This window comes from Arachis hypogaea, chromosome 4, assembly GCF_003086295.3.
Source record: "Arachis hypogaea cultivar Tifrunner chromosome 4, arahy.Tifrunner.gnm2.J5K5, whole genome shotgun sequence".
Lineage (NCBI taxonomy): Eukaryota > Viridiplantae > Streptophyta > Magnoliopsida > Fabales > Fabaceae > Arachis > Arachis hypogaea.
Window position 1 is genome coordinate 24,629,515 of NC_092039.1, and position 12,475 is coordinate 24,641,989.

At 32.1% G+C, this 12,475-nt stretch overlaps 1 protein-coding gene across 3 annotated transcripts; it reads right to left on the bottom strand.

Annotated features, from left to right (window-relative positions):
- Nucleotides 1-8,350: 8,350 nt before the first annotated feature.
- On the bottom strand, nt 8,351-12,194 carry LOC112796543 (uncharacterized). Of its 3 annotated transcripts, none has more exons than XM_025839031.3 (7): nt 11,993-12,194; nt 11,386-11,478; nt 11,158-11,258; nt 10,438-10,926; nt 10,117-10,266; nt 9,600-10,012; nt 8,351-9,054 (listed from the first exon to the last, which is right to left on the bottom strand). In XM_025839031.3, exons 2-7 carry the CDS (start codon nt 11,394-11,396, stop codon nt 8,440-8,442), a joined length of 1,779 nt encoding a protein of 592 aa, XP_025694816.1. In that variant the 5' UTR covers nt 11,397-11,478; nt 11,993-12,194; the 3' UTR covers nt 8,351-8,439. The 3 variants fall into 3 exon arrangements, with proteins under 3 accessions (XP_025694816.1, XP_025694818.1, XP_025694817.1); XM_025839033.3 differs by having other exon boundaries at nt 11,851-12,008; XM_025839032.3 differs by having other exon boundaries at nt 11,836-12,008.
- Between the last annotated feature and the right edge of the window lie 281 nt (nt 12,195-12,475).

A 12,475-nucleotide genomic window follows, 5' to 3' on the forward strand; every position in this document is an offset into this window, starting at 1 on the left:
ATAAAAATAACAGTAAAAATTTATTGACAGAATATAGTAGAAAAGCCTTTTTATACCAGTTGAATTTAGGTCTAGTACATCTCTTATCTTGGCAGGGGTTATGTTAATCTTCCTAAAGCGCGTCTCCAATAATTCTTTATAGAGATTGAAGGAATGTGCCAATTCTCTCAAGAGGTTGTGTGGAACATTCAATGAGGGGATATGTCTCAGTGCACCAAATTCTATTTCTTCAACGATAGCTTTTTTTTATCACTCATTTTGGAAAATACGTCAGTTATGGTTCTTGTAGAGCATCTCAAATCGTGAGTTTTTTGTAAGAATTTGAAAATTTTGTTATATGATATATTTATAATATAAAAATAGAGTTGATTTAATGTGCATATGTTACATCGTAAACTTGCTTCTCCTTTTTTAAGATGGCCTTCATGGAAACTTTCTTCTTTCTCATTTTGACTGTAAAGAATAAAAAATTTGATCAATACTTAACAGTAAATTCAACTGAAATTCAGTTAATTCATAAATGAACCGAATTAGTTCACGATTTGAACAAACAAACAAAAAGACTCAATCAACCACAAAAACATTCCATGACCTAAGTACAACAATTCCAAGCGAACAAGACCAAGTGAACCTCAATTAAACTAAGTAATGAACTAAAATTACTTAATGATCGCATCACAGAAAATCATTGCAGAACAAGCAAACGAAAAGACTTAATGATCAACAAAAACACATCTAAATCATTTTTGGATAAGAAAAAGTAATCTAAGTGACACCAGAAGCAGTATGGATATATTATATGCCCTAACTGTACAAAATCTAAGAGAACGAGACTCAATAATTAACCAAAACACATGCAAATCAATTTTATATCAAGAAAAGCGATCTATGTGAGTTAGATAACATTGAACAGGTATAGTTATCACAAAATGTACATTATAAAGAGAACTAATGTTTCTATTTTCTTGTTTTTAACCATATCTACTATTTTGCAAGAGAGAGAAGACGAAAGAAAAAATTGCATACCTTCAATAATCTTTTTTCTTTTCTTCGATTGAATTTTTGCTGAGATTTTGATTGTTTGTTGATGCGTGAGCATCTTGTCTATCTTTTCCTAATGAATTTGAATCTAAATTGTTGAGTATAATTGAGAATTAATTATATTTTAGCCACTATGGATGTTATTTTGAGTTTTGTGCAATTTTATTTATTTTAGGTAGCATTCGGATGGATTTGATGAAATTTCTGCAGAGAAGAAGAAGAAACCAAAGAGATGACCAGCAAAGACCGACACGGACGCATGGCTCACGCGACCGCGCGGAATGGAGAAATCGCAATGACACGATCGCGTGCTTGACGCGAACGCGTGGACTGGAATCTGCACAAATGATGCGAGCGCGTGGACGACGCAGATGCGTCACATGCGCGATCTGCAAAAATACAAATGACGCTGGATACGATCTCTAGATTGTTTTTGACCCAATTTTCGGCCCAGAAAATACATATTAGAAGCTGCAGAATGGACAAATCAAGTGGTCCCCACCCATAAACTGAAAATCTGTTAATTAATTCGAATTTAAATTCAAATCTTATCTGTTGGGAAAAGATATTATTTTTAATTTTTGATTTTTAAACCTATTAGGATTGGTAATAAATAGAAACTCTGTACATTTAGACAGGTACCAGATTATTCCCAGAACCCTTATTTTTCTTCTCTGAACCATGAGCAACTAATCATTCATTGTTAAGGTTAGGAGCTCTGTCTATTTGTAATGGATTAATTCGTTTGATCTTTCTAATTTATTCATGTTTTGATTTATATTTCAATAATTGTTTTCGCTCTTAATTTTATGAATATTGGGTGGAACGGAAGTATGACCCATATTCTAATTGAGTTTTTGTAAAACTTGGAAAAGCTCTTTACTTGAACAATAGCTTGAAAACAAATTATACTGAATTTCTAATTGTTTGTATTTAATGGGATACGTGACATATAATCCCTTTATTTGTGGATAATTAGGATTCTTTTGGCATATAAACTAGAAATTGATCATCACCCCCTAATTGGAATTAATTGACCAATGAATTGGCAGTTAATGAATTTTAGAGGAGACTAGGAAGGTCTAAGGAATTAGGGTCTAGTCACATATAGTTTGCCATGAAATATATCTTGCATGATTAAATTAGTTAGTAATAAAAGTTAATCTGGAAAATAGATAACTCTGAAACCTTAACTGTTTTCTCAACATTTTATTCCCAACTCATTTAATTGTCTATACTTTTGATATTTTGAATTCGAACTTAAACCTTTCTCAAAACCAATTTCTACTTGCCTAACTAAGCTTATCACTCAATAACTGTTGCTTAATCCATCAATTCTTGTGGGATTGACCCTTACTCACGTAAGGTATTACTTGGTACGACTTGATGTACTTGTCGGTTAGTAAGTGTGGGTTATAAATACCGCATCATTTGTTGCAAGATTTTGAGAGAAATTTCAAATTTAAGAGAAAGATGGTAAGTGTTTATGTTGCAAAGCGTGAACACAAAACGTTTTTGTGTAGTTTTGTTTGGACACGTATATATACATTATTTGAAATAATAGTGAATTTTTTAGACTTGAACCAACTTAATTAGACTCGAATAGTGTGACACGTAATTGCAACATAAATATCTTTCAAAATTGCACCGTACGTTTGGAAGTTTTAAAAGTGGTCCAATGAGCTTGTGCCGACACCAAAATGGTCTCATTTATTAATTTTTATACCATTTGAAAAGTAATATATATTTTAAAAAATGAGTGATTGTCAAAATATTTTTTAACCACAATCATTCAAATCACTCATCCAAAATATGTGCATACATTCATATGTGCATTTAATCAAGATTATTTCCTTCTTGTTGTACAACCACCAAAGTTGTTTAATTTAAGGTTTGCTCCGATTTAAGTTTTAATATTTTATGTCTTGTTATCATCTATTTAATTATCATCATTTTAAGATATTAAGAGGTGGTAAACGGACCTAAATCTATCTGGTTAGTCCATGTAATCCGCCAAAAAAGACGAATCAGTCTGAAAAATTGAGACCGCCAAAGAGTAAAATCCGTCTAACCCGCACCGCTTAAACCACGAATTTTAGCGGGTTTTGGCAGAGAGAAGCGGGCTTTTCTTGCCGGACTTAGTTTTTTTTTGCAAGGGAGTATTTTTGCAATTTCTTGGCCAAAACCCAACTTTTTCCAACCCAACTTGATGTGAAGGTTTATCGTCAATAGGAATTTTCACAAAATAATTTTGTTGCAAGTATAGTCCCAACCAACAAACAACCTTCAATCAAAGTTTTAGTTTATTTGCCACAAGTACAAACCCCGATAAAAATAAACTGAAGTATTTAATCCTTGGGTCGTCTCACGAGAAATTTCAATGAAGTGCTCAATTATTGGTTATGAAGGAACAAGGGGGGTTTGATTTTGTTGATTGACAAGAAAAGTAAATAATAAGAAAGTAAATGACAATTAACTAATAAAGGAAAAGAAGAGAACTCTTGACTAAGACATGGAAATTGAGATCACCATCCTTGTCTACAAACCATATATTGACAATTATGAGGGACTAACCCATCAAGTCTACTTCTATACTTGAAGTATGTCAAATAGGCTTGATCAATATCAACCCATAACTCCCAACCTAGCTACTAATTGACATAGTAGTAGGCTAGTGTTAGTGGGTATCAAATTGACTAACAAGGGTTCACAAATCACCAAACCAATTAGACCCAATGACTCAATGTCACTCAATTCCCTTAGCCTAGGCCAAGAGTGTAGAAAACTACTCTATAACTAGTGAAAACATTTTATCAAACACCTAGAGTGCAATAAAAATAAACATCACAAAATGTAAGAAATCAACAATTGAAGGAAATAAAAATCTAACAAGGGTTCATGAAAGTAAAAATGGTAACATAAAGCAATTAACAAGAGAAACTAAGAAGATCAAGACAATAGAACAATAAAATATAAAGAGAGTTGAACTAAAAATAAGAATTAAAAGTTGGATCCAATAAAATTTGACCTAAACTACCCTAAATTCTAGAGAGAAGTGAGGACTTTTCTCTCTTGAATTCTAACCTAAAACATGATGAAAAACTAAACTATGACTACTTGGTTCATTCCCCCTTCAATCCTTGGGTTCAATAGTATTAAAAATGAGTTGGATTTGGGCTTGGATGGCTCAGAAATTGCCCCCAGAGTATTGCCTTTAAGTTGGTCATGTGCTGCTTCCCACGCGTACGCGTAGGCTACGTATACGTGTCGCTTGACAGATTTCCTCCTATGCGTACGCATGAGCCACGTATACGCGTCACATGGCAGATTTCCTTCCCACGTATATGCATGGACCACGTATACGCGTCGCCCTGAATTCAGCAAATCCCTATTTTTTCTTGAATTTTCCATTTTTACATGCTTTTCCTTCATTCCTTCAATCCAATTTTTGCCTTCTAAACCTGAAATCACTTAACAAACATATCAAGGTATCGAATGGAATTAAAGTGAATTAAATTTATCAATTGTTGGGCTTAAAAAGCATGTTTTCACTCTTAAGCACAATTTAAGGAGAATTTATAAAATCATGCTATTTTAGTGAATAAATGTGAAAAAAGTTGATAAAATCCTCTAAATTTAATACAAGATAAACCCTAAAAATGGGGTTTATCACTAACTTATAAGAGTATGAAGATGAAAATTGAGTGTTTTAGATTATGTTTATGTTGTTTTGGAGACAATATTTATAATTATGTTTTGGATTATGTTTATTTTATTTTGGTGACAATATTTATAATTATGTTTTGTTTGAAAATTTGGTTTATAATTATGTTTATTACATATTTATAATTATAAAGACTTTAATATTTGTGAATATAAATAATATAATTTTTTTATGTCTTTAAAAATAATTTATTAATATAATTGTAAAATTATATATATTATTTAGTAATTAATAGTAAAAAAAATTTTAATAAGTTTAGCCCACCAACTCAATTAAATATAATGGGGTAGAATTCTAAGAGACATGTATAAAGCACATATATATGCATACACAAAGGAATCGATTATATATAGCACGTGCGAGCATGCAACTAATAAGAAATTAGAAATAAAGGAAGGGAAAGAACCCCACAGGACGGGTGACGTGGTTTGGGGAAAAGAATTCAAGAGCAATAAAATTAACTACTATCCTCCATGTATATTAAAATTTTCTATCCATATAAAATATATAATATATATTAAAAATAAATTAAATTATATATTTATATATCAATATATAATAATTAATTTAATTTATTAATTATAGTATTTTTGAATAACTAATTTGAGACACAAAGACAGTTATAAAGTGTAAAAAAATTACTTATTTTAAAAAATTAAAATAATAAACAGAAGATTTTAATTTTAATACACAATTAATATAATATAATTTTATACATGTATCTAATTACGTAACGTCACATCAGTAATAATAATTATATTTTACATTGACCACATAAATAATTATTCAACAAAACAGATATAATTACACAACTGTGTATAAAACACTTTATTATTGTGTAAAATATTTTACACTGTCAATAGATCAAAATTAAACTCTAAATAGAATATATAAATAGTTATGGTGTTATTTAAAAAATTTAACATAATTTCTCACATAAAAGTTTGTTTGTTTGCTAATTTTAAATGTACATATAATTTTTTTAGAGTAATACTATGCGATCAATATAATTTATCAATTTTAGTTAATAGATAGACAACAATATTTAAAAGTGTTGACAAAAAAGATGATACTAAACTACTCAATTACAAATATTAGACGACTAATAATATTGACCAATATAAATTAAAATTATTAATTTTAATTTTTTTCTTTTTTTAAAAATTTTTTTTGTCATATATATATTAAATTCTTTCCTTATTTATAAAAGAATAACAATAACAAAGTATTAAAAAAACAGGACCTAATTGAACAGATTCGCTTACAGTGTAGTTAAAAAAAATGCACTTTTGGAGTACTTTTCGATATGCGCTTATCAGGAAAAACAAAAAACTTACACTAATCAATACTTTTCGAGCATCCTGCAGTTCATCGTTGCTCTTAAGCTCTTTAACAATTAGTGCTTGGTTCAATGTCCCTATCTCTCGAAGTGATTGTTTCTTATTTCTTAATTCGTTATATAAAATATCCATCACATTCAAAACTTCAGAATCTCCATCATCTTCCATGTGCTTCATGACATTTAATTTTTCTTTTAGTTGGTGAATCTCCAACTCCAATTTTTGTTTCATATCCAATTATTTTTCAAGCCGGATAATTTTAGCATGGAGTTCTTCTTTTTGTCGCTGGATGAACAAATAGTCAAATAGCATTATTACACCTTTTTGCAATATAAAGTATAAACAAAGCCTCAAAACAGGTTATGCAAACCTCCTAATCTGCAGCCAGTCTCAAAAGATTTTTATTAGCCTTCTCTTGTTCATGAACAGCAATCTCAAGAGAGCTGTTTTTCATCGCATTCTGAAAAGACAATAAAATGAGGATTATCAAATAAACCTATCTTACATGAAGGTACATCAGTCATCAACCTCTTAAGCACAGCCTAAATGATAGCATAGTATACCAAGGACAAGAAGTAAAATTAACACGAATGAATTATTTTCCTTCACAAATAAGCACATTGGAAAGAATTATTTGCTATGGGTTTTCACCGGTGATCAAATTGTTATGAAATATGTGTATTGTGACAATTCTGAACTGATTTCTTTAGACTGTGCTTGCACTTCAAGGCAGAAAATTTCTTCATATTAAGGCACTGCATGACATGACATTAACAATTGAGTATTTAAATAATCAGGAAGAAAAAGTATAGATACAAAACCTCTGACACTGGATAGCTCAGTGTTGTAAACTCACATTTTTCTGAGAATGATTTGGTATCGAAGATCTACTTTGAACATGATACGCTTTTGTTGTCATTGCCAAAACTTGCATAGCACTAATTGCAGCCAATCAATTTTCTTACTGAAGATATACTGAGCAACCTGCGTAGAAAAGAAAGCAGCTTTTCTCTGATACCCAAGATTACCATACAAACGAGTAATTTCAATATATAATACAAGTCTATCACTTGCATCAATTAAAGATTTAGCACCATCGGTAGCAGAGGTCAATAACTCAACCACCTCCTTAAATCTTAAAACCTTCCAAAACTGAAAAAAATTGAGCAAGGAATCAATTCTAGTAGTTTATAGCAACAAAGGTAACTGTGTCACTTGCGCTATGTAATACTAAAAAAATCAAAATGGTGAATTGATATCAATAATAAAAATATTTTCAAAACTAAATAATTCATCAGGACTCAATCCCTCAAAATTGAACATATTAAGGTAGTAATGCAGTTTTATGTTTTAACGCTTAGAAAAACAGAATCAGAATTAGTTCATTTGATACTAAATCTTTGGAAAGACTAAAATTCTCATTGGATCATGGTGGCAAGTAAGCTCAGCTAGAATTGGAAGCACACCGGAGAATCAAATGAGAGAAGAAAAGAGAATCACCTAGGAATCATTAGGGTAGATGGCGAAGCATCAATGCACAAACGAAAAAGAGTAGGACCTACAAGAACGTTGAATTGATCAATGACTAAGTCGAGGTCAGGGGAGGAAGGGCAATCGCAGAGTCCGACGAGAAAGGGAGAAGATGAGGAACTGAGGATAGACTGCTACTGTCTGGTAGAGATTAGGGGTGAGGTTGCTCTTTATCAGTAGATTGGTATACAAAAAAGAAGAACAATTTTTTAGATATATTTTTCTTTTTGGTACGAAGGGGATAAGAGAGACTAGATTAGGGTTCATAATAAATAAAGCAATTTTTTTAGTGTATATGAATAATGAAGTGTATTTTAGTTTTGATTTTTAAATTGATTCAGATTTAAAATTATAAAACTAAAGTTAATTGAATTTTGATTAAATTAAAGAATTAAGGTTATTTTTGTCCAATATAAAAAAAAAGATATTTAAGTCTTTTTATAAAAATAAAATAAAATTTATTTTTATTTTTATTAAAGTATAAAGGCGATTTAGTAAAATTATTGATATGACATGTATTTTAAAAAAATTAATTATTGACATGAAAAATATAATCCTCATGTCGTATTTTAATTTGTCCATATTTTTATTGTACTAATACGTATAAATTTATCATTGTACCGAAGCAAACACCTCAATTATTCGTTTTAGAAATTCTAATATAATATCATTCATAAAATTATTTATTGCAAAAATTTAAATTACTCGTCCCATATAGCTAAATATATAACTAACATAAATCTCGCATATATATTACACAAGGGAACTGAAATTCATTACTTATTGGACAAGTTAAAGATGTTTCTAGCGAATCATGCGTTTACTTGACCTAAACAAAGAACTAGAAATATAGGCGGAATAGACAATATCAGACCAGAGAGGAAACTGAAGAAACACAAATACGGGTATTGGTACAAATGCAAGCACAGCAATGAACACAGGAACCCACTTCAAACCATGGTAATATGTAACAAAGAACGCACTGCTAAACGCTACCATCATGCTTATGATCGAGATAAACAGCATCATTAATCCTGACATGAGCTTCAAAGGCAATGACCTGCGGAAATCTTCCTCCCCATAACGCGAAATCATAATGGACAAGAAAATAAGGATCGAGCTTGTGGATGATATTAGAGCCATGGTATCCGATAATGCGAATAGCAAGAAGGTTGGCTTCTCGAGATAGTTGGGACTTCCTGTATTGTCATTGTTGCCGCCCGGCAAGCTGAAGGCGGCCGAGAACACTCCCGTGGCAATGAGCGTCGAGACGACCATGCAGGATTCTGCTGTCCTCTTCATCCATGACTCTCCTTTATTCAGAAGATCTCCGTGCTCTTTGGTGAATAGTTCCCCTGGACTCTCCCCTGCATTGTTTCTCATTTCCATGCATATTGGTGGTGTTATTTTTTTAACCTCCTGAAATAGTATATGTTGTTACTCGTTTTAATTGATAGAATTATTATATAAGAATTAATTCAAGCTAAGGGATTTGATCATTTGAATAATGTATGTTACTCATTTTTAACCTCCTGCAATAGTTCTTAGCTGAAAACTCACAGTAATCCTCGTATCAAGTTGATAGTTAAAAATCGTTAAATAATTTGATATATTTAATTAAATTTTTATCTAACCATTTTTAACTATCAATTTTACAAAAATACAACTATACCTGAATTTTCATCCCGTTCTTATGATTCTTCTCATGATTTTTTGGAATACATATAAAATTATTTCCAACCAACGTATGATAATAAACCATTGGTATAAAGTACATATTGAATGCAAAATACATATTGAACATGAATTAAATAATATACGTATTTGTACACAAATACATGATAGCTAATTTGGTGACTGATTTTTTGTATGCGCGTAACATTTTTGAATCACTTGTTATTATCAAAAACTTTCTTATTATCATGATAGTTGAAAAAATGGAAGGGGTTTGGAATGATGTATACCTCAAACCATGACAACTCAAGCATCATTTGAAGAGCTGCACCAGAAACCAAGTTAAGTCTATTTGGTGGTGGCAGTTTGGCAGCACAATGCAACAAATTGTTGCCTTCATCATCAAGGAAAGCGACTATGAAATCTTTGATTGGACCCACTTCATGTATGAGATTGAAGATACTTGCATGGCGATGCAAAACGGCAATGTGAATTATACTCCGTCCCATAGTGTCCAATTCCCAAATCAAATCCGGGTAAGTGCTCAAAATTACAGATAAAAAGTCATGGTTTCCAACTTCTGCGGCAATGAATATTGCTTGAGTAGGTTCTGTTATGGTTTCTGTCATCACTCTGTCCTCAAGACCAAGAAGTATGTCCCACATTCGTTTCATAAGTTTGAGGATCGTTGTGTCCTTCTTACCTGGTTAACATAATTAAATTATTTGACATACGAAAGTTTTCTATTCCATGACATCAATAATGTATACTATCTTATGTTATATATGAAAATTATTGTGCACTTACAGAAATGGAGGAGGTGCCTTCGGCTTCTCAGACTACGGCAACCACAAAGTGAAGACTTTCGAGCCAAAACATGCAAACCTGTCTCTTGATCTTCATCACTCCTTGCAGTAGCTAAGCTTTTATTCTCTTCTACCATCTTCAGGGCTAAATCTACAACATAGTCATTATATTATTATAAGCAACGCTACATAATCAATAAAATTTATTATTTTTTGTCAAACACTGGATATACTAAATCCTAAACTCTAAACCTTAATGTTTGTGGTATTATTTGTGTAAGTCAACACACCTAATAGTACCAACACCTTAATGTATGCTTACCATAGAGTCCTGAATTTATAGAAATGAAGAAGAGTGAAATCAAATCCTCTTGTGCCAGTATATCTTTGGACAAAGGGAACAGATACTCTGCCATTGCACTCCTTCCTTGAAGAACAGCCATGTGAAGAGGAGTCAACCCTTCTCCGCCCCTGGTTTGCGGCAACGACCTATTCTCTTCCCACAGTATCCGGGCGATCTCCACATTCCCCACCGCCGCAGCAAAGCAGAACGCCGTGTTCCCTTTGTTGTCTTGTAACCCCAAATCATGAGATTTCAATAGCTTCACAAGCTCCTTCACAAAGGGAACATGATTCGCCCCAACCGCAATGTGGAGCATGGTTGCCCACCCTTTGGTTATGGCGGCTGTTAGAAGCGCCGGGTCTTGATCCAAGATTTTCTTGGCTTCTTTCCAATCACCTGTCAGTGCTGCTTTGTGAAGGGGAACACATTTAGTGAGGTATCCACGTCTACCCTCTTCGGCCGAATCAGCTGCAATTTCCAAAATATATTACATTTTTTTCAAAAGAATAAAGATAGAAACAGAACTGTTTTAAGGTGTCTGAATTTTGAAGCAAAAATGCTGTTGAAGGAAAGAAATGAATTACTGGAAAATGTGATGCTAAGGAGACAAAAAAAGAGCGACAACTTGTCTTATTTAACATTGATTAATTGCTACAGCATAGTAACGTTTTGGTTTACATTTTGTAACAGAGTACTTACGTGGAGGAGCGAGATAGATAAGGTTTGGCCTGCTAAAATCAGCAGAGACAGCCCTGTGAAGCTGTTCCTGAGCGTGTGTTGAATCTTGTCTAGCCATTTCTCTGTAAAAACGATGAGCCCAAGAGTTATTTTCATACTCATAAAGAAACCATATCATATTACCCTCATCAACGTAAGCATGAAGTTGTTGAGTCGAAACAATATTGCTGTATGTGTTAATACACTTACACAGATATCATTTTTAGATGGATACAGGTTTCATTCACCACCTCATGATTCCAACCCGAATCTTGCTACTCTCGTCTTCCGAGTACTCAATCACTGTCATATCAACACTCGAGATGTCAGTGAGTGAGTCTACTAATAAACCTTGAACTAACTAATTTTACAAACATCCATTTTTATATTTATTCAATACATTTTGGACTTGTGGGGAAAAAAAGAACCTTGATCTAGCTAATTTTCCAAGGTGAAAACTCAAGGTGAAATTGGTACTTGAGAATCGTTGACTAATTTGACTAAATTTTTATCTAACGACTCTCAAATATCAACTTCATATGAAATCGACTTCACCTGAGTTTTCACCTTTTTAAACTACTCAAAGCAAAGGAATATTAAGTTTAATAATAAAATATCTGCATCCTCTCCATATACAAATTAAACAAGCAAGAAGCGTACAGAACAGAGCATAACTGTGTTCCTCATTCCTCAGGAACATGGAGTATGGACCTTCCTAAATTCATTCCTCCTTTTTTTTAAAAATAAATAAATAAATAAAAGAACAGGATATTTGTGATTCAAAGGGAAAGAGGGGACTACAGAGTAAAAGTAATACCTGAGCCATTGTTAGCGGTTGTGGGATTTTGCTTCATTGAGATAGAAAAGTTGAGGTCTCAGCACTCAGCACTCCATTGGGAGAAGCTGCCATGAAGCAGCATATGTTCCGTCAAAGAATAGGACAAACAATAAAGTGAGTGTGCTTCTAAAGATAATCGGAGACTCTTGCTTCGTTGCTTCTCAAGTCAACCCAAAATTACTATTACACTACATACATGGATTTCTTTTTAACTTTTCTTTTAGCATAGATAAATTATCTAAATCGATCAAAAAATAACATTGATGAAAATAATTCAATGGAGTAAAAAGAAAAGGTAAATTTATTGAACAACCATGGATCAAATGGATGTTGATTGTTGGTGATGGTTTAACTTGAAAGAAGGATATTTTATCATTTTATGTACTATTTCTTTTTTATAAATAAATAAATTTTAATATTATAAACAACATAAAAAAATACCATTCTTTTTTATTTCAATTG

Excerpts from the sequence above, each read along its gene's own strand:
- LOC112796543 (XM_025839031.3), bottom strand. Across the intron at positions 10,927-11,157 it reads TATCTATCTCGCTCCTCCAC|CTGATTCGGCCGAAGAGGGT; the intron begins GTAAGTACTCTG and ends TGGAAATTGCAG. Across the intron at positions 10,013-10,116 it reads AAGGCACCTCCTCCATTTCT|GTAAGAAGGACACAACGATC; the intron begins GTAAGTGCACAA and ends TATGTTAACCAG.